This window comes from Epinephelus fuscoguttatus, linkage group LG23 (genome assembly GCF_011397635.1).
Source record: "Epinephelus fuscoguttatus linkage group LG23, E.fuscoguttatus.final_Chr_v1".
Classification (NCBI taxonomy): domain Eukaryota; kingdom Metazoa; phylum Chordata; class Actinopteri; order Perciformes; family Serranidae; genus Epinephelus; species Epinephelus fuscoguttatus.
In genome coordinates, this window is record NC_064774.1 from 4,705,971 (window position 1) to 4,732,499 (window position 26,529).

The following is a 26,529-nucleotide window of genomic DNA, read 5'->3' on the forward strand; positions in this document are numbered from 1 at the left end:
GATCAATAAAGTTGTCTGAATCTAAATCTGAATCAATAAATAATATTTTAGGGTAGCCTACAGCCCAAACCTGAATACTCTGCTTCACCACACTGTGAGAAAACAAGCGCAAATTTGCTACTATCACACCATTAATGGATGAATCATGGTGTTCTTTCTGGTATAGTTACTCATGGTCTCTAGTTGCAATATGCAAATGTTGAGCATTTTTGGTCAAGGACTTTTTGAGTTATTCATGAAAAGATTTGTGGACCAACCGACCAACTGACCGACAGAGTGACCTATAGAGCTGCAGGTCGCTGCTAAAACGAGAAAGACAAAAGTATTTTCTGTATTTGAAAATACAAAATACATGTATTTTATTTTGATACATTTATTTGAGGGGTATTTTGTATCAAAATACATTTTGATGTATTTTTGCCCATCTCTGAGCATGGTCTCCGTTTTATTAAAGTCTCTCCTCCCCTTGTCCAGTCTGTCGTTTGCTCTCTTCACTTCTTGATTGACGTCTGAAAGTTGTACTCTGTTAACTCTTCTGAACTCCTGAAGTTCATTTACAACAAATAAATGAATGACCTGTTTATTTTCTTGTCTGGACATTTTAACACGGCCCACCTCTTACGGGATTATTTAAAGAAAAACAGTTTCCTAGTGCCATCACGCTGACACAAAGCAAAATGAACACTTTATACAAATAATAAACAGGTAAGTGTTCAGCATAAAGAGTGTGGGAGGACAAACAGGAGAGAGCAAGGGTAAGAAGGGAAGACTGAGAATGTTTTGCAGGTTAGCTTCAGGGTCGCCCTCGTCATGTAGGGTCTGCTGAGCTGCTTCGGCTGTCTTGCTTCTCTTCTGGAATGTTCTGTTATTTTACAAAACTGTCGGGGAGCCTAAAAATCAGGCTGTCGTGCCCTCAGTGGCAGAACTGGAAATCTAATTTCATGTTTAACTGTGTATGTATAATACTGAGGTCACAGGACATCAGTCAGCCGTCTCCAGGTCAAACATCTGTCTTCAGCGGGGACTGGCAGGCTTTGAGTTCAAATTCAGCTTCATCATTGAAGGATAAACAGAAAGACGATAAAAGCAGGAGCTCATCCAGGTGATTTCATTCATTCATTTCCTCTCTGGAGCTCCAGCCATCAGACCTCTCCTCCTCCCCTTCTCTCTTCTTTAATTTAACTTGTGCAATAACCCCATTCACCCTGACTGTATATATTCTGTTTGTGCAAATAATCTTAATCTATTGTTTAAATTTCTTATATTTTCACGTATTTTTCCTCTCTTGCAAGGAACACCTGTAACATAAATAATTTCCCCTCGGGGATCAATAAAGTATTTCTGATTCTGATTCACTCCTCTGCCTCCCTGTTGATGCTTCTGGAGGTGAACATCATTCTTTGGTTCGAAGGTAACACCTGCTTACATCCTGTTCTGTATTGTCGACACAAAGATGCACTGACATTTGAAACTGTTTCCATCAGTCAGTATTAGCTGAGCTGTTGTAGTCGGCCTCCTCAGCATTAACACTGTTTCATGACGCATTGGACTCGTTATCCTTCATGATGTGACAGCAATGAGACAATAAATGAGCTCATTGGTTAAAGCTCACGCAGCAGCTGTGACTGACATTGTCACATGTTCCTAAAAGTTTTTTAGGTTGTTTAATTTCTGTAAAACCACTGACATCAGGTCCTCATGCTCATTAATATTTATGAACACTCTCTCTTCACTGGATGAGAGCTCGCTGACCTGAGAGCGCAACACGTCATACTCTGAAAACCACACTAACCAGAGGGGAAAATAACAGTGCTGCAATGTGCTACTCAGGGCTGAAACGCTAATGAAATGGCTGCAGTGAGCTAAAGGTATCAGACATAGGCATGTCAAGGGATTATTTTAGCACCTTCAGTGTTGCTTCTCCTGACTTTGCTTATCTCAGAGAAATGATTCCACTGAATGGTTTGATGGAATCACCAGGTGAGATCATTATTTAAGCTCATAAAGATCAAAACCAGGCCAAAAAAGTGTATTATTTTTTTTTTATTTTATTTTGTTTTGTTGTGTTTAAAAACGTTGATTTAATAAATTGTACTGCTGTTTCCCTCCTGACCTCCAGATGGCGACCTTCTTTCACTTTAATCTGGAAAAACCTGGCCGGAAATACAAGTAACCGGAAGTCTCGTGTGTGTTGTAGCGTTAGCTGAGGAGCATATTTGTCAGTGTTGAGGCAACAGAACTCCAGGTAAACCCGCACACACTCAGGCAAACACTTTAATAATGTTTCTTTGACGCGAACATCAAAGCGAACACGAGCCGAAGCGAACATAGGCCGAACTGCGCCTGCGTTAGCACGCTGGGCTAGCTCCGATGCTAACCAGCAAATTAGCCGCTGTTAGCTTGGTCCAGCTGGTGTGTTGCTAGCTGTTAGCGTTAGCTGACTGTAATGTTAGTTTGTGTTCTCTGAGTGAAGCACAGTCACTTTGTCTTTAAGTCCAGTTTGAAATGAGCCCATGCTAACGGAGCTGAGCACAAGCTAACAGGCTAATTAGCAGCTAATCTGTCTTTGTGTGTGTCGTCACAGAATGAACTCCTCAGTGTTTGTGACAGAGGAACACAGTGACCAGTGAGCTGTGTGTGTGTGTGTGTGTGTGTGTGTGTGTGTGTGTAGCTGCTGACAGTCTGTGTTGGACTGTAAGAGACAAACACACACAGAATATTCTGCAGAGTCAGTCTGCCTCCTCTACGTCAGAGACTGTCAACCCCCCCATCCATCATCCAGGTCCCTGACTGCCCGAGAGTGAACTTACTGAATATTATGTCCAATAATGAATCCCCCAAATGATACAAAATCTAGAGATGCACAATAATACGGGCACGTCATCAGTATGGACCAGTATTGTCTTTAAAATGAACTGACAGAATCAGCCCACATGCTTCTTCTTATTTAGCACAATGAATGAATATCATCATGTCTCCATCTGCTGCTGGGACGGCATAAGAGTCTCTCTAAATGTTGGTGACATCATTTCTGCTCCTTTTGCTACCGATATGTCAGAAACAACAGAGACAGAAGTGCTCATTTGTGTGACACTGAAAAAAAAAATACAGCGAGAGCCATAACACACACACACACACAGTTAAACAGGAGCACCTGAACATCTCTGTGTACTTTGATTTGTACTGGACAGAATCCAGAGAGACCAGGACATCAGAGTCCATGAGAGAGGAGGAGCAGGAGGAGCAGTAGAGGAGCGGAATGGAGGAGGACAAGCAGAACCCGGAGCACCGGAGCAACAAGGTCCGGAGAAGACAAGCAGCAGGCTCGTCCTCTGATAGCAGCGATGTTGAGGTGAGTGTTGATGACGTCATGGATAAAAAGGGCTTGAAGAAACACTTTAGGATTTCTTTGTTAGAAAGATGTTCCTTCATGGCACCTTGCGTGCTTTCATGAATGAACACACAGACTCTAAAATCACAGGGTTTTAAGTAACTTTTAGGGTCTGTTTATTCAGATTAATTTAATATCTGACATCAATAGATGCAAAAACAGACTCACAAGGCCAAGTGTCAGTTTCCATGTACACAGGTGTGAGCCAAGTATGTGCGACTCCTCTACGATAGGTGGAGATATGCCCCCTTTCAGCTTGTTAGTATTGGACCTTTTTCCTGTTGACCTGTTACGTCACAGACCAAACAATGGACAAACAAGTTAGCTACAGTTAGCTAGCAGCTAACTGCTACCATGGTGGACAACTTTACAGCTCTGTACATTTGGTCCGTCCAAAAAGTCACGGCTCTGGATGTAGATTTCTCCATGTTGTTACCGGCTTCTTCTTCTCTTACACATTTAATGCTATTGGACTTCCTACCATGAACCAGGCTGTTGTCTCTTTCTCTGTATGTCTGTCTGTTGCTATAGAAACAGAGAGGAAGAGATGGGGTCAAGCATCACAGCTGTCAGCACTGTGACAAATCCTTCTCATCATCTGGAAACTTAAAGGTTCACGAAAGAATTCACACCGGAGAAAAACCATACAGCTGTGATCAGTGTGGGAAAACTTTCACTCGGTCAGATAAACTAAGAGTCCACCGACGTGTCCACACCGGAGAAAAACCGTACCGCTGTGAACAATGTGGGAAAAGTTTTTCTCATAGTGACAACCTTAAAGTCCACCAGCGCATTCACACGGGAGAGAAACCATACAGCTGTGACCAGTGTGAGAAAACTTTCATCACTAAAAGTAACCTAGAAATCCACAGTCGCTCTCACACTGGAGAGAAACCTTATGAGTGTGGCCAGTGTGGGAAAGCTTTCATTTTTCCAAGAAGTCTAGAAAAACACCAACGTGTTCACTCTGGAGAGAAACCATACAGGTGTGAACAATGTGGCAAAAGTTTTTCCCACAGCGGCAACCTTACAGTCCATCAGCGTATTCACACCGGAGAGAAACCATACAGCTGTGACCAGTGTGAGAAAATGTTCATCACGCAGGGTAACCTGGAAAATCACCGCCATGTTCACTCCGGAGAGAAACCGTTTGAGTGTGACCAATGTGGGAAAAGCTTCTCTCGGGTCAATTGCCTCAAAGTGCACCAACGTGTGCACAGTGGAGAGAAACCATACAGCTGTGAGCAGTGTGAAAAAACCTTCGCTCACAGTGGGAACCTTAAAGTTCATCAACGGACTCACAGTGGAGAGAAATCATACTGGTGTGACCAATGTGGGAAAATGTTTAATAGGTCAGATTCTCTTAAAGCTCACCAACGTGTCCACACTGGAGAGAGACCATACTGCTGTGACCAATGTGGGAAAGCTTTTTCTCATGGCAGCCACCTTAAAGTCCATCAGCGCATTCACGCTGCAGCGTGTTGAACAGTCTTACATTGTACTCCTGATTTTATTTAGCATTTTAAAAATCATGTTTTTCATGTAGTCATTCTTATTCTGCTCAGAGTTTGCGTAGAATTTTACACAGAAATCTGGCATGCATTAATATATTTTTACCTGAACGTTTTTTTAACTCTGAACGATTGAAGGACTGCCTCACACCAAGTGTGCGCACAAATGATGAAGGCTTGGCTGCTTTAAAAAAAATATTATCACACACCTTGTAACCAAACATGCAGCATATTAAAATTGTATTCATTAACACAGACTGTAATACACAATAATACGTAAAGTGTGAAGTTAGTTAGGCATTGGTCACATGTCATAATTATTGTCATAATTAAAACATTATGCCATAAAAAAATGATCATTGCAGTCTTGACTCAGTGGGTTATGAGAGAATATTGAAATGAAACTGTTTAGGTTTTCAGTTTTTCCATTTTTTAATTGACCTGGCCAGTAGCGTCTTACAGTGACGGCTCAGATCGTAAACAAGCTTTTCAGCCTTTTAGATATTTCCTGTAGGGACGTTAGCACACAGAGTAAAAAGGAAACAGCAGAGGCACTTTATCAACCCGCTGAGTACTGCCATTAGGATCAAGCTAGCAAAGAATGTTTTTTCTTCATAATGGAGGATATAAAGGAATAAAATTCTAGTTTTAGTTTAATCAAACTCAACACTTCCTGTAGTGGTTTCAAATTAAAAGCCCTGTATCATTTCAGCTGAGAGAATCCCTTCATTTTCTAACTAGGCTTTTATTGTGAAACATTTGCAGGAACTTCCTGTGGAGGATTCACTGACTTCAAATGTAGCTCTGCCCATCTGGTGACACCTTTTACAATACAATAACAGTTCGGCTGACACATGAACAGACATAGTGACTGAAATAATAGTAAAAATAATAAAAACAGGACAGGGATAACCCGATGACATCACACATGCCGTGAAAGACACCCGGGGGGGATTGGTCATGGACCATCATGTGGTGTGTCATGTCTGTCGGCCAAGTCTCGGCGCAATTTTATGATTTCACAATCAACTACTCTGAAAAAGTGACGGAACAAACAGAATTGTCGTGTAGCATGAGCCTGGCGTAAGACTTCCCGTCTAGCACTACTGTGTGCATATGAAACACTAATAATAATGATAGTAACAGCCTACCATGGAGAAGGCTCTCTCGCCCCAGGTCCGGTGCTTGGTCCTGAGTGGTGGAGTCAGGAGGTTGGCATCAAAGGAGCGGAGGCTGCAGTGTGTGGAGGAAAGTCCTGCTGAACTGAAATACACACTGTGGTAAAACTTGAAAGAAATTTATCACCTTGCTGCTCAGTGGGAGGTCGTTCCCCTCAACAAGGTACAAACTTGATGTCACAAATGTAAGTTGACTGCCTCACCAAAAGTCCTGACACACCAAGCTGATGGTCAGCCATCGGTAAAAGCTGGGCTGTCGGTGAGCATCTGTCAGCTTTTTTTCGGCCAGATGGCGGGAAAATAACTGACTAGCCTCGTCTTATTTTAAATTACTGGGGCAGCAGGAAACTGGAAGTGGCTGCGGCAGCTCAACTACACAACAATATCCAACTTCTTAACTGGCAGCCACGTTGTTTATTGGTCACATTCCAGGTTACAGACTACGGTTGCTGTGTAAGGACAGTCGACTGCAGCTACGGAAAGCAAAGCACCATGTGAGCTCGTGTAATAAGACACAATACGTCACATTAAATACATTTTAGACCAATTTTCCACAAGCCTCGACCCTTCTAAACTCACTTGAATGGCATTTTTTTTTCACACAGACATATGAGGAGAAAATTAACTTTGATTAGAGAGGTCTCTGTTTTAGCATCATACTCTCACCAGATCTGGCAACAAGTGACATGATCTTACACTCGACTGATTTCAGACATTAAGCGAGCAGATAAAAACGAGGACCAACCATTAAATTTGTTCTGTATATAGTGTTGAATTGTTGTGAATATGATTTCATTCATTCACATAATGTTTACTACACTTCCAAATGAGATGGAGGGATGAACATGTGTCCCGTTCACACAGAAAGCATTTTGCAGGTTGCAATCTGTGAGGCCCACAGCACTGGGTTCTTTTGTTTTTTTTTTGGTAATCCACTACTACTTCTAGTGAAAAAAAAAATCCTTGCTGCGCCTTTTTATTCTGACCTTCCTGTGAACCCACTCTAACGTTTATGTATCCTGCAGTAATCAGTGTGTAGCTGCTGCCATGTTGAGGCAGAGGGTGCTGTCTGTAGCTCTGGTTGAGGGTGAGAGGCTGTCAGCAGATAAACAGAGATCTGTGTGGGTACATGAGACCCTAAAAAAGAGGCTGGATCATGGGGAGTACCACCAGTTGGTCCAGGAGCTTCTCCTCCATCATGGATATTTACAGGCAGATTTTAGGATGACTCAGGGGCAGTTTGACAACCTGCTGTCTATCATCAGGCCGTATAGCTCTGGGTATCCAGCAACCACTACCACCAGTTTCTCCTCCATTGTTTACCAACTGTAAACTTTTTGTTGTGACCACCACAGAAGAGCGCAGAAACATGAGGTGCATCGCAACACAAAAACAGCCATCAAAAAGCTTCATACTCATTAAAAACTATTACAAACTGCTAAAATATTTTCTGTGTGATGAAGGCCTTAAGGAGACCAGAAGTGTATATATTTCATACCACTGGCACAGATTGAAGAGGGTCATCTTCTGTTATAGAGGATCTTTGCTACAAGCATGGGTGCATTTAGAGTTGAAATAGTGGCACATGATTAATGCAGTTAACATAAATAGTCATATTTGGGCAATAGTGCCGTATATTTTGTTGTATTGTCACATGATCAAATACAGACTTGACGTCATTGTCACTGCAAATCTGTATAAGACAAAACTACCAAATAAAAGAAATTCTTCAGTAAATTGATTTTTTTAAAAGTTTATTTATAGTTTATATAGTTCATGTAAAATGAAAATATAATTTTGTCAGACTTTTACTGACTGACTGTGTACAGGGCCCCCACCTCATGGGCCCCAGTGCAACTGCACTGCCTACACTATCTATATTTACACCTTGTGTGAGACTTCAAGATCCAGACTGACAAGACGCTGCTAACCGACCAGACGTGGTGATGGCTGACGAGAGAGTGACAGCAGTCGTAGTAGATGTGTCGACTCCAGCTGAGAGTCACATCAGGAAGAGACTGAGAAGTACCTGAAGGAACAACTGGAACAGATGTGGCAGGTGAGGTTTAAAGTCGTCTCAGTGGTAAATATCTTAATTCTTTCTCATACTTATTTACATCTGTACACAACAGTCAAATGTTGATGTTTACCTTCTTTATGTTGTTCTTGTTCTTAAATGTCCTTACTTACAGTCCACCACTGAATATAAAAACAGTAATTAAATTAACTAGTCTATAGCCATTGGTAGCTGTGTCACCTTCTACCTATGCCAGTCCTCAATGCCTATGTGCAGTTTCACATAGATTGACCACGTCAGTGAGTAGAAAAACGTGGGACAGACAGAATGACTGACTGACAGAATGACACACTGACAGTTTCCGTGATTATGTACAGCATACCATACCATGACTTAGTCATACCAAACATTAGAAACAACACCAACATTGGTCCACAGGGGGAGCCACAGCGATCGGTCGCATTTTAGCCATTTTGAAGCATCTTTCTGTTGTTATAGCGCCACCCAGTTGCCAATTAGAGTTACATTTCTCCAGTCACCTTGAGGCGTCCTGTTCTACATATTTACCAAGTTTAGTAAAAATCCATATGGCGGTTAGGCCTAGATAAGAAATGAGCTCTCTAGCGCCCACATTTTGTTTGATGGGGTCAATAATGGAGGGGTCCCCTCAGATTATGTGTGGTCATATGCCTACAAAGTTGCGTGGTGATGGGTGAAACCCTTGAGATGTTCTACACCTTTATGTGATGAGCCACGCCCTCCGCAATATTCATTGCCTTATAGAAGCTCAGTTTTAGGAAGTTTTCCAACTTTTGCCAAGAGGGAACTTTAGATATTGCTCCCTAGATTATGTTCACCCAGTTTCATGCAGATCGCTCAAACTTCCTAGGAAGAGATCCATTTGAAGTGTTTTTCAAAATATTCAAAATGGTGGAAAATCTATATAAGCGGAAGTTATGGGTTCTTGAGGCAAATGTGTTCCTCATGAGGAGAGGCATCTCTGTGCAAAGTTTCATGTCTCTACGACATACAGGGCATGAGATATGCCCACTCAAAGTTTGACATTTCAATGTGTTGCTATGGCGCCCCCCTTTGGCCAATTGATGTAATATTGCTTCATTGGCATCCTCCCATGACCCTCTACCACTGTGCCAAATTTCACATGGATTGACCAAGTCAGTGAGGAGAAAAACCTGGAACAGACACACACACAGAGTTTTCCTCATTATATAGTTAGATTGTATGTGTACCTGTTGTTTCCCTCCTGACCTCCAGGTGGCGACTTTTACTTTAAACTGAAAAAACCTGACCAGAATTAAAGATAACTGCAAGCCTCGTTGTTTGGTTTTCACCAGTGTGTGCTCTTCAGGTCGAGGCAGGAGAAATGCCACTCTGGCTCTATGGGAAACCACTGATGGCAAATCATTGGATCAGTCTGAGGGGGCACAGTGACATCCAACTCAGAGGGTCTTGGAGGACTGCTGGTAGAGGAGTAAAGGGAAGGAGTTTTGTTTGACTGTGTCGTGGCCTCTGAGACCAGGCCGGTTACTGGATTTTAAGCAAAGACGTAAAAAAAAAACAGATTTAATTCAGGAGTATTACAGTTACAGAGACAGGAAGTACAGACATTATATTCAGCCTTTTACAGATGGGTCAAAGGATCCACTAACAGAAGCAGCAGTGGTTACTCACAGTGCTGTGGAGCTACCTGCAGTACTGTTCGCATTAGAGTGAGCGGAGGATTTGGCAACAAGTAAAATTCTTATTTGTAGTGACTCTGTATCAGCACTGTCAAGTATTAAAGCAGGAACAAGCAGACCTCGTGTCTGGAATACTGTTTACAAATTCAAAGTTAACCAATCAAGAGAAAGACATAACATTCATGTGGGTGCCAGCACACTCAGGAATTCCGGGAAATTAAAAAGTAGACGAAAGAGACGAAAGAGGCAGTTTTGAGATGAAATGTGGAAATATCAAACATTGAAAATCAGAGGGGAAAAGCATTATTTGGAGGGAGATAGTCACTCAGTGGCAGCAGTATTAGGACAGTGGGACAAAAGAGGTCTGTAGAAGATCAGGGTAACAGTGGACTGATAAAACCAGAGGGAGGCAGTGATGCAACTTGAGGGATGCCAACTGCTGTAAAACCCCAAAGAAGAAGAAGTAGTTGTAGGATGTCAGGAGCCAAATGGGGAGTGAGCAGATCTGCTGTTAAAAGTATTTACACAGCACTGATTAGATCAGATTGTACTGCTTATGGCTCAGCTGCAAGAAGCTTTGAAACTTTGTCATGGTGCTTTCAAAATTTTTCAAAAATTTTTTAAAACCAAACCAACCAAAACAGAACAAATGAACGAAAAAGATGATTAAAACTCCATAGAATAAAAAGAGAGTAAATAAAAAAATAGACAGAGAAGAAATAAGGTAAAAAAAAAAAAAAAAAAAACAGTGGTTAAAACTTCAGGACTGTAATGTTACTCCACATTAAAAGCCAGATTAAAAGATACGTCTTTAATTTATTAAAAAAAAACAAAAAAAACCACAGAGAGTCATAAAAACAGAATGCGCTCTCTCCAGGACTTTTACAGGACACATGAGGAACATTTCAAATTAAAGCAGTGGAGGACCTCAGTGATTTGACTGGAACATGAAATGATAGAAAATCTTTGATGTATGGAGGGCGAGGTCATTTAAATAATTACAAACAAGTAAATAACTTTTAAATCAATTCTAAAACATACAGGGAGCCTGTGAGTGATCCATTTTCATGTTTCAGTCAGCACTCTGGCTGCAGCGTTCTGGACTAGCTGTTGTTGTCTTACTAACTTTTTGGGTCGTCCACTGAAAAGAGACTTGCAGTAGTGTAACGGCTGGTAATGAAAGCATGAGTGTTTCGGCATCTCTCTGGGTCAAGAAAGGTCTGACCTATGCAATGTTCTGAAGATGATAAAAGGATGGGAGTCTAAAACCCCTCAACTAAAGTTCCTCTCCCACCTGTTTTACATGGAGCTGTGAGAAAGTGGCTCGGACATGACATTAAGCGAGAAAAGATACATCTCTACAGTACCATCGCCAGTAACACCACCCTGACTGTCTCCATCAGTGGAGAAAAAGCAGATACACCAAGATTTTTGAAACATTGCGATCTTGGTAGAAGACAGGCTACAAACATTATTTCAAACACATGTTCAAGTTTATACCGATGGATCCAAGGATCCTAACACAGGGAGAGCAGGTTCTGCTGTTGGTGTGCCAAGAAATATCATTGCCCCAGGCAGCACACCAACAACCTGATAAAAAAAAAAAAGTGAGGGTAAAAAGTATTGCCTCGTCATGGTTGACATGTTTTCTGAGTGGGTGGAAGTTTTTCCTACTTCAAAGCGAGACAAAGCCCTGGTGGCTGACATTGTTCCCAGATGGGGAATCCCTACAAACATCAGCAGTGACAATGGTACTCTATTTGTCAGTGATGCTATCAAACAACTTGGACAGTTTCTAGGCATAGACTCAAGACAACACTGCTCCTACTGCCCAGCAAGTGGGCGAGCTGTGGAAAGAGAAAATGGCACAGTAAAAGCAAAACTTGCCAAATGCTGTGAAGAAACAGGTCTGTCATGAACAAAGGTACTGCAGATTGTCCTAATGTACACGAGAATGAGAGAGAGCACGGACTAATCTCAGTCCTTTTGAAATCCTCTTTGGGAGACCACATGATTAAGGAATGGGACCTGCAAACAGGCCACTCCCTGAAACCCACTCTTGTGATAATGACATGTTGCAGTCTTGCCAGACCTCTGTTTTGTTGCAGCTCCACAGACCGGTGAAGAACGTACTTCCTGCCCCAGCTGACCAACCTCTTCCTGACTTCAAACCCAGTGACTATGTTGTGGTCAAATACCTGCGAAGTAAGCATTGGAGCCCATTCCAGGTGCTCCCCACAACACACATGGCAGTAAAGGTTGCAGAAAGAGCCACCTGGATACAAGGCAGCAACTGCAGGAAGGTCGCACCTCCACCTGAGAACCACCAAGAGCAGATGGCAAAGTAAAGCACTCTGCTCCATCTATCACCAGGTTGAAAAAGCAACTCTCACTCCTGTGGTGCTCCATCCGTGAGGGATGAGAGCTGATTGAGCTTTACTCACATTCCAAGCTCCAGCAGTTGACCAACTTTCGGGCAACAGTCTGTTGTGATTGACTGATTCACCTCTGTGTAACATGGGAAGATGACAACGTCCCTGGTGTCCATTCAGACATCCAGGCCTGTGTGGCCTGCAAGGCATGATATGCATCCTAGTCTAGGTAACAGTCTCTGTAGTGGTCCCAATCCTCTGGCTCCTGACCAAGCACGCCGGCGACGCAGGGAACAATCAACCAAATCTGACCTTGGCGCTCCCTTCTCAACACCCTAACCGCCAGAAGCCTATGGTACCAATATGCAAGTTTCTCTGCCAGACAGGACACGACAGACTGTAGTATGTAGGGGAAAACCATGACCTGCATTTACAATAGGTATCCCAGCAGACACAGACCTACTCAAATACACAAATCCAAAACACATTACTGTAAATAGTGCCAATAACGTAACAGTTAGATGGCTGGCAGCCCTGTCACAATGAATAATTCTGCTGCATCATGCTGCATGTCATCCCCTCTCTCTCTTCCCATTTCATGCTGGACTTTCTAATAACAGCAAAAATTCCCCCCAAAAAATTCTTCTAGAAAACCCAAATCATTTTTCAGGCCCTTTTGTAGCTGTAGCTTGGTTAAGGCTGAGGTGAGGTCGTCCTCCATCTTGCTATAATCTCCTTTTACTTTGAAAATCCAATTTTGCAAAATCATTCAGTTCAGATGTCTGTGGCCGCTGCCATAGAAACACTGAGGTTCACATATGTGAGCTACAGTGAGCTCTGACGTAGTGACCTTCAAATCCAACTGCGCATATTTCCAGTGTGGAATCTCGATTATATGTGTTATACATGACAAAGGGCATTTCTGGCACATCTATGTAAAAAGTCACAGAAGAGTTCTGCTTCGTGACGTTACTGTCTTTCTCCTGATTATTTTCATACTCAGTGATACACAACTACTACATTTGTTATCATCATGTCTAAACTTGCACAAATGAAAGGTAGAAATCACAAGAATAAACAGTCATGTCACAAATAAAAGTTTTTTTCATTGAATATTATTGGTTTAGAAAATGTGATTTACAGAGTAGACACTGGACCCTGACAGCACGTCACAGGTCATTAGTTCAAGGTCCACCCAGTTCAATACAGTCAGCATCATACTTGCGATTGACCGTGCCATCGAGCTAGTCTGATGTCTCTGTCATGAGCAACACAGCAACAGGCTACAGTTCATGCCCAGTGGAAGCTGGTGACATGAAGCTACAAACTGCTGTCTGACACTTGTTGCTGCAGACGGGCATGACACGCTATACACTTAAGTTGGGCCTCTCCTCTCCTCTCCTCTTCTCTCTTCTCCTCTCCTCCTTTCTTTTTGAAATAGTCATGTGCTAATTCCTATAATTATCTTCTAAATAATCTTTAGATATTCTTAAAGACTCACAGAGTACAGACTCGAGCAGCTCTCTTCTCCTCCTTTGCGCTCTGTACGCGGTGCAGCCCCACACTGCACTGCAGAATTTGATATTGTTATATATCATATTCAAGCATCTATATAGATGCATTACCAATGTTCTTTGCCATCTAAGCTCAACTAGGAACTAGGGGTAGGGCACGACAAGCTTAGTGCTTCTCCCTATCCCCTTTTTTTCAGACATATGGACTCAAAAATTATTAAAAAAAAAAAAATTGTACAGTTTTCTAAAAAGGGCGTCATGATAGGATTTGTATTTCCTTTTGCATTTTCTTTTTTCTTTCCTTTTCTCTCTTCATTTATATTTTCAAATGAATATATTCTATTTTCTTAGTCCAACATCTGAAAACTAAACTAAACTAAACTAAAGTAAAGATTTTTGTTTAAATTAATTATCAGAGACATAAACACTATTTCAAACTGAGTTTTGGGTTAGAAAGACGTGGAAGTCAGAAAGCAATTTGTTGTCTGCCTCCACTCACAGTAGAGAGTTGGAGGGAGACGGTGTGGTTTTACTCCAGACTATCTTAGTTATTGTTAAAGGTAATGGTGGGTCATTGCCTAAATTAGAAAATTAGACTGGCTGTATTAAGACGTTTTAATCATTGTTACATTTCACATCAGTGACAAACAATGCTGAGGTTCAGGGAAAACATTATCCTTACCTGGTTGTCCATGAAGGCAGGCCAGGGAGAGGTGATTGCTCGATCTGTGTGCAGCTGCCATAAGGAAAGCTGAAGAAGGAGGAGCAGGGGCTCGACTCAGATGCAGTTGTCGGGCATACAACACAGTTTTAACTGAGAGTTGATGCAACATCAAAACATCAAGTATAAACGACCGCGTCAATTTTTTTTAAGCCACTGCCACGAGAAAAGAAAAAAGAAACAAAAAAAATTCACAAACATGATTTGTCGCCCACCCACCCAAACCACTCTCTCCTGTAGGGCTCCAGAACGTGACTGTGTAGTTGCATTTTGCGACCATGGAGCACCAGCGCAAGTCACAAGTATTATCAATATATAAGCCTGAGAGCTGTTGGTTTGTTTCCAGCTCACGGTGAATAAATCATCACGTTTAATGGGCCACTGTAACAGTTTAAGTTTCTGCTAACTACTAACAGATAACATTTGAACATAGGCTGCAAGTTCACAGCAAAAACAACACTTTCTACAGTTCATGAAATTCATGGTTTGGTCCAATACAGTAGCAATTTTTTTTTTTTTTTTACATTTTTTTATTTTTATTTTATCAAAACTGACATCAGTAAATGTGTTTGTTTTTGACTTTGAACAATGATGCAGGCATACAGTAGCAGGTGCTACGTTAGTGACCAACATGCTAAACAGCGTCAGAGAAACATGGTCATGTGACGTGAAACTGCTTTATTCATTTTTTTTCCACAGATGTAAATAACTTGGTTAGGGGTGTAACACAAAATTTACAGTTTGGTTTGATACGATACAGCTAAAAGGATAAATGCCTGAGAACTTTCCTTGTTTTTTAAAATGTTTCACTTAATGTTATTTTAATTAATTTAAACTAACATTATAAAGTATGTTTTTTTGTTTGTTTGTTTTTTACTCTGAGCAGTGATGGAGCCACCTGAGTGACTCGTCTTCTGGGGTGTCTCCTTAGCAGCATGTAGTTATTATAACCGAATACAAACAAAAGAAACAATTCTGGTTTTGGAATGACAGAAAAAAACATTTTTAAATGTATGAAAATGAACATAATTTGGGCATTTATGGGGGGTTTTTGTGCAAAGCAGGAATAAGGGTCTAGCTGAAATGGGCTCGTGAAGGAATACTGTACCGAGGCTTAAATGCATCAAAGGGATAGTTCAGATGTTTTGAAGTAGGGTTGCATGAAGTACTTCTCCACAGTCAGTGTATTACAGACAGTGGATATCAGTCGATACGCTTACGGTTTGGAGAGACAGGCTGGAGTTCAACACAGAAGCTGAGTAATGTACTGCTGTAAAGGGGTCAGTGACAAAAAGGTGTTTTAGCCACCCAAAAGAATCAATATCAGTTTAATTGTACAATATCCTGAGAGCATTTTCACTGCTTTACCTTAACGTCAGATTGATTTTTAATGGGAAAATGAAGCCATTTTATCGCCCTCTTTAAACCCAGACTCCATTGAAAAAACCCCACTGATTTAACATCACTGAATACAGGAGGTGCTGGTCGACTGCTGCCTCCGTCAGTTAGTTAGTTTGTGTTATTGTGAGACTTTGGTGTTTTAAAGGGTTCGCTCTGATTTACCAAAGTCACACAATAACACAAACTAACTAACTGACGGAGGCAGCAGTAGACCAGCAGCTCCTGTGTTCAGTGAGGTAAAATTACTGTTTTTGTCAATGGAGTCTGGTGACTTTAACTCTGACATGTTCTCCCCGTGTCAGCGTGGGTTTTCTCCAGGTGCTCCGACATGTTCTCCCTGTGTCAGCGTGGGTTTCCTCCAGGTGCTCTGACATGTTCTCCCTGTGTCAGCGTGGGTTTCCTCCAGGTGCTCCGGCATGTTCTCCCTGTGTCAGCGTGGGTTTCCTCCAGGTGCTCTGACATGTTCTCCCTGTGTCAGTGTGGGTTTCCTCCAGGTGCTCCCACATGTTCTCCCTGTGTCAGCGTGGGTTTCCTCCAGGTGCTCCGGCATGTTCTCCCTGTGTCAGCGTGGGTTTCCTCCAGGTGCTCTGACATGTTCTCCCTGTGTCAGCGTGGGTTTCCTCTAGGTGCTCCGACATGTTCTCCCTGTGTCAGCGTGGGTTTCCTCCAGGTGCTCTGACATGTTCTCCCTGTGTCAGCATGGGTTTCCTCCAGGTGCTCTGACATGTTCTCCCTGTGTCAGCATGGGTTTCCTCCAGGTGCTCTGACATGTTCTCTCCGTGTCAGCGTGGGTTTCCTCCAGGTGCTCTGACATGTTCTCTCCGTGTCAGCATGGGTTTCCTCCAGGTGCTCCGACATGTTCTCCCTGTGTCAGCGTGGGTTTCCTCCAGCTGGTCTGACATGTTCTCCCCGTGTCAGTGTGGGTTTCCTCCAGGTGCTCTGACATGTTCTCTCTGTGTCAGCGTGGGTTTCCTCCAGGTGCTCTGACATGTTCTCCCCGTGTCAGTGTGGGTTTCCTCCAGGTGCTCCAGCTTCCTCCCACAGTCCAAAGACATGCAGGTTAATTGGTGACTCTAAATTGTCCGTAGGTGTGAATGTGAGTGTGAATGGTTGTCTGTCTCTATGTGTCAGCTCTGTGATAGTCTGGTGACCTGTCCAGGGTGAACCCTGCCTCCTACCCAATGTCAGCTGGGATAGGCTCCACCCACCCCACCCCAACAGGACAGGTGGTTACAGAAAATGGATGAATGAAAGGATTAATTAATTTTTATGCATTAATTAACATTTGGAGTAAAGTATACAGTTCTGTATATATTACACATTTATGGAAAAGTTTTGAAAGTTTGTCCATAAAAATTCTTGGGAACCCTGTTCACCCTGCTTTAATTTATTTACTTTGATTTTAAATAAATGAAGATAATCCGTCTTCATTCTTTTTACTTTTTACATTATTTTTCATATATATTTATATCTGTATAGTTGTTTAATATGATTACCTTATTTATCTTTGTTGTCCTTGTTTGTAAATGTTGTTTCCCTCCTGACATCCAGGTGGCGACGTTCTTTCATTTTAAACTGAAAACCCTGACCGGAAATAAAGGTAACCGGAAGTCTCGTTGTTTGGTTGTACTCTCGGCTGGCGGCGCGACAGTTGTGTGTGTTGTAACGTTAGCTGAGGAGCATATTTGTCAGTGTTGAGGCAACAGAACTCCAGGTAAACCCGCACACACTCAGGCAAACACTTTAATAATGTTTCTTTGACGCGAACATCAAAGCGAACACGAGCCGAAGCAAACATAGGCCGAACTGCGCCTGCGTTAGCACGCTGGGCTAGCTCCGATGCTAACCAGCTAATTAGCCGCTGTTAGCTTGGTCCAGCTGGTGTGTTGCTAGCTGTTAGCGTTAGCTGACTGTAATGTTAGTTTGTGTTCTCTGAGTGAAGCACAGTCACTTTGTCTTTAAGTCCAGTTTGAAATGAGCCCATGCTAACGGAGCTGAGCACAAGCTAACAGGCTAATTAGCAGCTAATCTTTCTTTGTGTGTGTCGTCACATGTTAAACTGTGTACTTGTGCTCAGTACTACATCATTACACTGCACTACATGTCCTCATTCGCTTCCTGTCCAGTGAAAACCACGTATCTCCAGATGTGTTGAGGGTTAGTGATAAACTGAAAGACGAACTGTTCGTCCATTTGTTGATACTTTTACTTTAATGCGGTTTTGAATGCTGGACATATATTTGTCATTAAGTACTTTCATTGTGTCCTGTTAGTACTTTTATTTTAACTACATTAGGATACATTTACTTAAGTATAGTTTTTCAATGCAGGACTTTAACTTGCAATGGAGTACTTTAGACTTTTTGTACATTGTTTTGGTGTTTGACAAAGATTGTTTAATTTAGGAAAAGATGAAGCTCAAAGATGTGGTTAGAGAAATATTTTGTCTGCTGCATGATGAAACCTGTAACTCATGCACCAATCAATCAATTAGCCAATCGGTGATTATAAAAATAGTTTGTTAGTTTCTGACCATCAGCTGTTTGAGGAATCGTTGCAGTTCTACTATCAATTCAACAGGCGCAGTGTTGTCACTGATAAACAGACACCAGAGGGTTTTAGATGAGGCTTGTTTAAAAGTCAAGGAATTTCACAGTCACATTTTCAGGCCTGAAGAAAGTCATGGAATTAGTTGAAATCATTGAAAGTTTTGGAAGAGTCACAGAAGTCTGTTGTGTGTAATAAAATGATTACAGCTCTGTAATGTAAAAACATTGCGGCAGATTTATTTCCTGACGCTGTCGACGTAATGTAGTTCTAATACATGTTGATATGTGACTGCGTTTTGTGTACCATCCTGTACTTCTCTGCATTTTCTCCTCATGTTCCCGCTCTCCCTCCACATGTGCGTCCGCTAACTGAAATGTTTGACTAGAGTCTGATATGTTTGAAAAAGTGCAGGGCATGTGGGGTGAAAAAATATATGTTGTGTATCCCTGAAGAGTCATGAGAAGTTTTGAAATTTTGTCCATGAAAATGTGTGGGAACTCTGTTTGACAGACACATTTTTTATTTTATTTTATTTTTAAATTTTATGAACATTTTTGGATGTTGTGGAGTAGAGCTGCAAACATTAATCACCAACCAGTTTAATAATGAACTGATTAAAGTACGAAGAATAATTTCAATTTCTCTGAATGCGGCTTCATACGTGTGAATATTACCTGGTTTCTTTCCTTCTTTGTAACAGTGAACTGAATCTCTTTGGACAAAACGGGACATTTAAAGATGTCTTTTTGGGAAACTTTGTTTTAAAACTTTACAGAACAAACAGCTGGTCGACTCATTAAACTAATCCACAGATTAATCAACATCTGTCTTTTTTTAGTCCAATGGGAGACAGCGATGACGAGTTCGACAGGAGGAGGCGAGACAAGTTCAGGAGAGAGAGGAGCGACATGGAGCGGTCCAGAGAAAGAGAGGAGAGGAGGAGGGACGACTGGCCCGACAGGTACAAACGCACCTCAGCGCACAGACACATCTAATCCTGACACACTTGTGATACATGTTATGTAAACATGTATGTGTGTGTGTGTGTGTTCAGGGACTGGGACCGCGGCAGAGAGCGAAGGAGGGATTACGATCGTGGCCGCAGAGAGAGGTTTTCTCCACCCCGACACATCAGCCCTCAGCACAAACGCATGCGGAGAGACTGGTGAGTGCATGTGATGTGTATTTCACTGACTAACACGTCACATGCGCGTTCTGTTTACAATAATGTTTGAATTTTCCAGGGACGACCACCGGGGGGAGCCGTACCGCTACGACATGCCGTATGGAGGAGGCGGTGCTCCCTTTCCAGGGGCGGGGCCTCAGGGCTGGCATCCCGACCTCCCCCACCTTCACCCGCACCATGGAGGTCACCCGCTGCAGGGCAGGTGAGCTCCTTATCAGGCGTCCGAGTGGTTAGACATCCCATAGTGTAGCAGGATATTACGGGCTGTTTCTACACAGAGATCACACTATAATGTCTCGTCTTTATGCTGCCTTTCCATTTTTACTTTTTTAAAATGATTCAATAAAATGTGTTTCTCAGGTTAGGGATGGTGGATCCAGACCTCCCTCCTCCTGGTCCTCCCACCATGAGGAGCTTTAAGGTGAGTCAGACATCTTGAGAGAACACAAAGACAGACATGTAGCAGCGTGGCGTTATGAATGCTGTTTAACATTTACTGACTCTGCGGTTTCTCTTCGATAATATTTGTGCAGGAGTTCCTGTTGAACATGGAGGACAGTGTTGATGAGACAGAGTCCGTGAAACGCTACAATCAGTACAAAGTGGACTTCAGACGGCAGCAGCTGCAGGACTTCTTCCTCCAACACAAAGACCAAGAGTGGTTTCGCTCCAAGTACCACCCTGATGACATCGCAGCAAGGAAGGCTGAGTCTCTGGCTGCCCTCAAAACCCGCCTGGGCGTCTTCCTCTTCCTGCTGGACAACAACTGGCTGGATAATGTGTCGCTGGACATGGACCATGCCCCCGCCATCATCAAACTGCTGGACGCAGGTAGAGACAGACAGGCAGAGAGACAGGATACAAACTGTGTTTGGGACTTGGACATTCTGTTTATGTTTGCATCTTGTTCATGGCTGTCACTTTGCAGTGGTTTCTGGGTAATGAAGTCAGACTCTCCTATGGTGTCTCACCCCCTCTCCTGTCTTTCTCTGCAGCGGTAATAAAGATGGAAGGAGGCACAGACTTTGACCTCCAGGTTCTGGAGGTTCCGACTGCTGCTGCAGTGGCGGGTGGGGAGGCGAGCTGCAGCAGTGGAGGAGCAGCAGGCGGAGGAGGTGAGAAGAGTCAGGAAGATCCCAGCGCAGGAAACGTCAGCGGTCAGACCGGGTCAGAGTTGACGGGGAGTCGGACCGAGGAGACGGCTGGTGGAGAGACGGGCGAGATAAAAGACTCTGATAAGGTGAGAAGGATCAATAACATCCTGCGGTCTGTGATGCCATGAGATCAATTAATAAGCCTGATTTTTATTTATGAAATGCTCTGTTTTCTCTCAGGACTGTGAAGAAGAAGCCAAGCAGAACGGAGAGAAGGAGAAAGACGAAGAAGAGGAGGAGGAGGAGGAAGAGGAGAAGAAAGATGAAGAGGAGGAAGAAGAGAAGACGACCAAGAAAGTGAGTTTGTGTTATCATTAGCGCCGATGCTGCTGAGCAGACGACGTTATTGGTTATAACCCCGCCCCTTCCTCTCAGGGCAGGAAGAGGAAACGCAGCGTGTCTGCAGACAGTGGCGAGGGCAGTGCCTCCGACTCTGACTCCTCCCACTCTGACGGAGAGAAGGAGGAAGAGGAGGAGAAGGAGGAAGAGGAGGAGGATGGCGAGGATGGTATGAACAACTTTATGTATTTATCTTAATATTTACTGATAAATTTGTTGTATGGACAAAAGTTTCTAAAGTGTGTGTGTGTGTGTGTGTCTGTGTGTGTGTGTGTGTGTGTGTCAGAGCGTCGTAAAGAACGAGGGAAGGAGAGAGGGAAGGAGAGAGAGAAGGAGGCTCCAGCAAAGCCCCGCCCCCTCCACCTCACCACTTCGTTGTTCATCCGCAGCATCCCGCCAGAGGTTTCCAAGGAGGAGATCACTGCTGTGAGGGCACACACACACACACACACACACACACACACACACACACACACACACACCTGTGCACCTGTACCAACATGTTTGGTGTTTTCTAGTTGTGTCGCAGGTACCTGGGCTTCCTGCGAGTGGCACTGTCAGACCCTCAGCCCGAGAGGAGGTAAGAACTAAGAAGGGTTGCTTGTGTTTACTGCCAGTTCGCTAATGTTAGCATGCTAGCACGCTAAACTAAGATGGGAAACACCCCCCCTTTTGGAGGACAACTTTATTTTTATTTACAGAACTAAAATAAGAAAATTAAACAACATAAGGAAGAAGCAAGGTAAATAATCAAACAGAAAGTAAATATTTGCATAGTAATACATCTTGTGTTGTTAACATTGATCTTTGATGGTAAACAAGTAGGAGGAGAGTTATTGTGTGGTCTTACATATATACTGACAGACAGACAAAACAGACAGATAGATAGACAAACAGACAGACAGATGACGAGATGTGTGTGTGTGTGTGTGTGTAAGTATGTGTGTAATCTGTATTTATAAGTGCTTTTATGTGTGGATATTTCAGTGATGATGATATTAATAACAACAGTAGCAAAGAAAGAATAAATAAATAATAATAATAGAATAAATAAGAGAAAAGAGAGAGAGAAATAAAAAGGGAAGAAAACAAAACAAAAAAACGAGGTGTGTTGATTCTGTGGAATTGAGATCAGGCATTTGTAGAGGTGGATTTTTGAATAAATGTGGACCAAGTTTTGTTGAAACGGCGTATGCTGTGATTAACTGATGCAGACATTTTTTCTATTGTGATTTGATCTATTAACAGATTCTTCCAGTGTGTGATGTTCAGTTGATTTCTCGTTTTCCACTTTAGGAGGATTGTTTTCTTGGCGACAACTAGGGTTGTGAACAGTGTAGTTTTAATGTGATTATGTAATTGTACAGATGATATGTCTCCTAAGATGCAGAGTTGAGGGGATAGGGGGATGTGTATCTGCTAAATCTCAACATGTTAGCATATTAACACACTAAACTGCTGTTAGATGGAGGAGGTTATATTTGCTAAATGTCAACATGCTAGCATTTTCATATTGGGCACGTAGCATGCTAACATGCTCAGCTAAGATGGTAAACTTTGTATCTGCTAAACATCAAAATGTTAGCATTGTCATTGTGGCCATGTTAGCATGTTAACATGCTAAACTACTGTAAGATTGGGAACATATGTACTAAACGTCAACATGTTCGCATTGTCTTGTGGCTATGTTAGCATGCTATTATGCTAAACTACTGTAAGATGGAGGAGATTATATTTGCTAAATGTCAACATGCTAGCATTTTCGTATTGGGCACGTAGCATGCTCAGCTAAGATGGCAAACATTGTATCTGCTAAACATCAAAATGTTAGCATTGTCATTGTGGCCATGTTTGCATGTTAAGACACTAAACTAAGATGGTGGACGTGATATTTCTGTGTCTGTGTGTGTATTTCAGGTTCTTCAGGCGGTGCTGGGTGACGTTTGACCGCAGTGTGAACATAAAGGAGACGTGCTGGAACCTGCAGAACATCAGGGTAAACACACACACACACACACACACAGTAAAGTAACAGTGCAGTGTTTCCCTCTCAGATGATGTGGAGTTGAAGTATAAAGTGCACTTCTTGTACTCTGTCGCCTCTCTCAGCTCAGAGACTGCGAGCTCTCTCCGGTGGTCAACAGAGATCTGTGTCGACGCGTTCGCACCGTTAACGGCCTGACGCACCACAAACCGGTGGTGAGGAACGACATCCGCCTGTCTGCCCGACTCGTCCACAGTCTGGACCAGAGGGGGGAGCTGTGGGCTGGACAGGTACGATCTCGTCACAACATGTTTCTGAGCTTTGGAAGCAGCCACTATGTGGTAAATATTAGTAACCATGAGGGTATCTTTAGGAGTTTATGGATACTACTGCTTTTATCTGTCGTGTATGGAAGCAGATGGAGACCAACCCGGTCCTGAAGAACATCACAGATTACCTGATAGAGGAGGTGAGCGCAGAGGAGGAGGAGCTGATAGGCGCAGCGGGGGGCAATGGCGATGACGCAGAGGGCAAAGACCCTGCCTCTTCTTCTGAGGTTACCGTGGAGACGGACGACAAGCTCCTGAAGGTGGGAGGAGCTCCGTCTGTTTGGTCTCAGCTACAGTGACAGTGTGTGTGTTAATGTGTGTTAATGTTTTTGTGTGCGTGTGTGTGTGTGTGTGTGTGTGTGTGTGCAGGTGCTGGACAGGCTGCTGCTCTACCTGCGTCTGGTTCACTCTGTGGACTATTATAACTTCTGTGAATATCCTGCAGAGGACGAGATGCCTCATCGCTGCGGGCTGATCCACGTACGAGGACCCCTGCCTGTCGCCAAGATCACTGCAGCTGAGGGTACACACACAGACGCACACACCCAGGCGCACACACCCAGTGATAACACGTCTCTGAATATGTCAATGTATATTTTTTTTTAACTTGTTTATTTTAGTGTCTTGAACTATACGCTGGACAGCAACCATGACAACCATCATAACAGGCAGTTTCACATATTAAGAAACGCGTCAATCAAAGAGCTTATAGAGCTGTTAGCTCCTTTAGCTTGGTTAGCTGTTAGCTCTTTTAGCTTGGTTAGCTGTTAGCTCTATTAGCTTGGTTAGCTGTTAGCTCTATTAGCTTGGTTAGTCGTGAGCTCTATTAGCTTGGTTAGCTGTTAGCTCTATTAGCTTGGTTAGTCGTGAGCTCTGTTACCTTGGTTAGCTGTTAGCTCTATTAGCTCGGTTAGTCGTGAGCTCTATTACCTTGGTTAGCTGTTAGCTCTATTAGCTCGGTTAGTCGTGAGCTCTATTACCTTGGTTAGCTGTTAGCTCTATTAGCTTGGTTTGCTGTAGCTCTATTAGCTCGGTTAGAGGTGAGCTCTATTAGCTTGGTTAGCTGTTAGCTCTATTAGCTCGGTTAGTCGTGAGCTCTATTAGCTTGGATAGTCGCAAGGCTATTCAAGACAAGGCTGAGACATGGGGTCAAACATGGAGGGATTGCACATGTGCAGTAACATCTGGTCGGCACTTATTCACTGTCACTCTCCAGAATCGCAGCTCAGGTTACATTGCGCATGTACAATCCCCCCATGTTTGACCCCGTGTCTCGGCCTTCTCTTGAATAGCCTTGGTTAGTCGTGAGCTCTATTAGCTTGGTTAGTCGTGAGCTCTATTAGCTTGGTTAGCTGTTAGCTCCATTAGCTTGGTTAGCTTGTTTTCTACTGTTGCCATGGTGAATCGTAGTATCAGAGCTCCATTGATGAAGGCACAGACCTCGACTTCACATTAAAAGTGTTCCACTGATGAACTGGCTCACAGTGAGACCACCACAGTGAGGTTCTCCTGTCTCTGTGCTGTGTGGGCGGTGATGATGATGTCAGTGTGTTTCTGTGCTGTGATTGGACAGTGAGTGAACATCAGAGGATGTGTGAAGAGCGTCTGGCTCCTCTGCTGTCGCCTTCAGAGAGTCTGAGTGAAGAAGACGCTGCCAGGCTGGGAAAGAAAGATCCAGAACAAGAGGTACAACTGTCTGTCTGCTTACCTGTCTGTTTTTCTTTTACACGACAATTTGTAACGTGTGTGTGTGTGTGTGTGTGTGTGTGTGTGTGTCCAGGTGGAGAAGTTCCTGACAGCCAACACTCAGGAGCTCAGTAAAGACAAGTGGCTCTGTCCTCTGAGCGGGAAAAAGTTCAAGGTGAGTCCAACTTCCTGTGTGTGTACAGTGTGTGTGTTCAGCCTGACCGTGAGGTTACCGTGGTAACGCTCGTTGTCGTTGTTATCGTTCAGGCTCCAGAGTTTGTGCGTAAACACATCCTTAACAAACACGGCGACAAAGTGTCCGCCGTCAGACAGGAAGTCGTGTTCTTCAACAACTTCCTGCTGGACGCCAAGAGACCTGCTGTACCTGAGAACAAGCCCCTCCCACAGCCGGCACAAGGTGACACACACGCACATTCAGAGTAACTTCAGCAGGAGCTCTTTGACTGTCTCAGCTCTCATGTGCTCTGTGAGCTGGTGAGAGGCATTCTGGGAAATGTAGGAGACCAGAAACCGACACAGGAGCAGAGACGGCAGGTCTGACATCATCTTTCTGTCTCTTTTAGCCACGCCCCCTGGTATGCCTGGATTTCCTGGTCAGTCACCACAGCAGCAAAGCCTTCTGGGATATCCTCCTGGAGTCAGACCTCCCATGCCCGGCTTCCCTGGTACCATACACACACACACACACGGTCATGGAAAACCTGGAAAAGTCATGTAATTAGTAAAAATCACTAAAAGTTTGGGGAAAGTTGTGTCGTGTGGCAGTGCTTTCAAGTGTGTGTGTTCGTGTGTGTGTTGCAGGTGGCGGACCTCCCTACCTCCCCAACCAGTTTGGGGCGGGGCGTGGTAACTATGACAACTTCAGAGGTCATTTAGGAGGAGGAGGGGGGGGAGGGTTTCCTGGAAAACAACGAAACAACAGGTAGAGACAAGACGAGTGATGATAATAACACACACTAACATGTTGATTATATATTGACTGTGTGTAACTGTGTGTGTGTGTGTGTGTATGTGTGCGTGCGTGTGCAGGGGCGTGCGCGGGGACCCCCGGTCGATCATCGAGTACAGAGACCTGGACGCTCCCGACGACCTGGACTTCTTTTAAACACGACAAAGTGAAACCGCGGGATGTTTTTTTTTTTAAATACCTTTTTTATTCCTACATTTCCCATGATTCTTTTCATCGTTCCTCCATTGTTTTGTTTTGTTAGATAGGTGTGTGTGCGTGTGTGTGTGTATCAGTCAGCAGGACCAACGTTACTGTCATCATTAGTGAAAATCATCTGTTTCCACTTTCCAATAAAGATACAAGACTGATGACGACTTCTGTGTTGCTATGGTTACCACGCATGCTCACATTTGCTGTGATAATAATCGTCAGGTTTTAATAGAAGCTTAAATATTTTTCCTTTCAACTATATTTAGTTTTTATTAAATCTTTTATTTTTATTTTTTTTTAGAGTCAAGCTTCCACA

At 43.2% G+C, this 26,529-nt stretch overlaps 2 protein-coding genes across 4 annotated transcripts in view; both read left to right on the forward strand.

Moving 5' to 3' along the window:
• The window catches only part of LOC125884280 (zinc finger protein 345-like), a 39,472-nt gene that overhangs the window by 5,506 nt on the left and 7,437 nt on the right, over window positions 1-26,529 (forward strand). The window contains exons 2-3 of the mRNA XM_049569178.1: window positions 3,923-4,864; window positions 11,410-11,417. Coding sequence (XP_049425135.1) covers window positions 3,923-4,864; window positions 11,410-11,417 — 950 coding nt within the window. The remainder of the gene's footprint in view (window positions 1-3,922; window positions 4,865-11,409; window positions 11,418-26,529) is intronic.
• Window positions 2,182-26,377, forward strand: LOC125883738 (serrate RNA effector molecule homolog). Of its 3 annotated transcripts, none has more exons than XM_049568244.1 (21): window positions 2,182-2,245; window positions 19,194-19,316; window positions 19,410-19,520; window positions 19,600-19,743; window positions 19,902-19,962; window positions 20,075-20,372; window positions 20,537-20,781; window positions 20,876-20,992; window positions 21,071-21,203; window positions 21,321-21,460; window positions 21,553-21,614; window positions 22,952-23,030; window positions 23,144-23,308; window positions 23,434-23,607; window positions 23,717-23,870; window positions 24,921-25,033; window positions 25,128-25,208; window positions 25,301-25,451; window positions 25,618-25,719; window positions 25,856-25,976; window positions 26,084-26,377. In XM_049568244.1, exons 2-21 carry the CDS (start codon window positions 19,198-19,200, stop codon window positions 26,157-26,159), a joined length of 2,646 nt encoding a protein of 881 aa, XP_049424201.1. In that variant the 5' UTR covers window positions 2,182-2,245; window positions 19,194-19,197; the 3' UTR covers window positions 26,160-26,377. The 3 variants fall into 3 exon arrangements, with proteins under 3 accessions (XP_049424201.1, XP_049424203.1, XP_049424202.1); XM_049568246.1 differs by having other exon boundaries at window positions 23,437-23,607; XM_049568245.1 differs by lacking the exon at window positions 2,182-2,245 and adding an exon at window positions 17,410-17,519.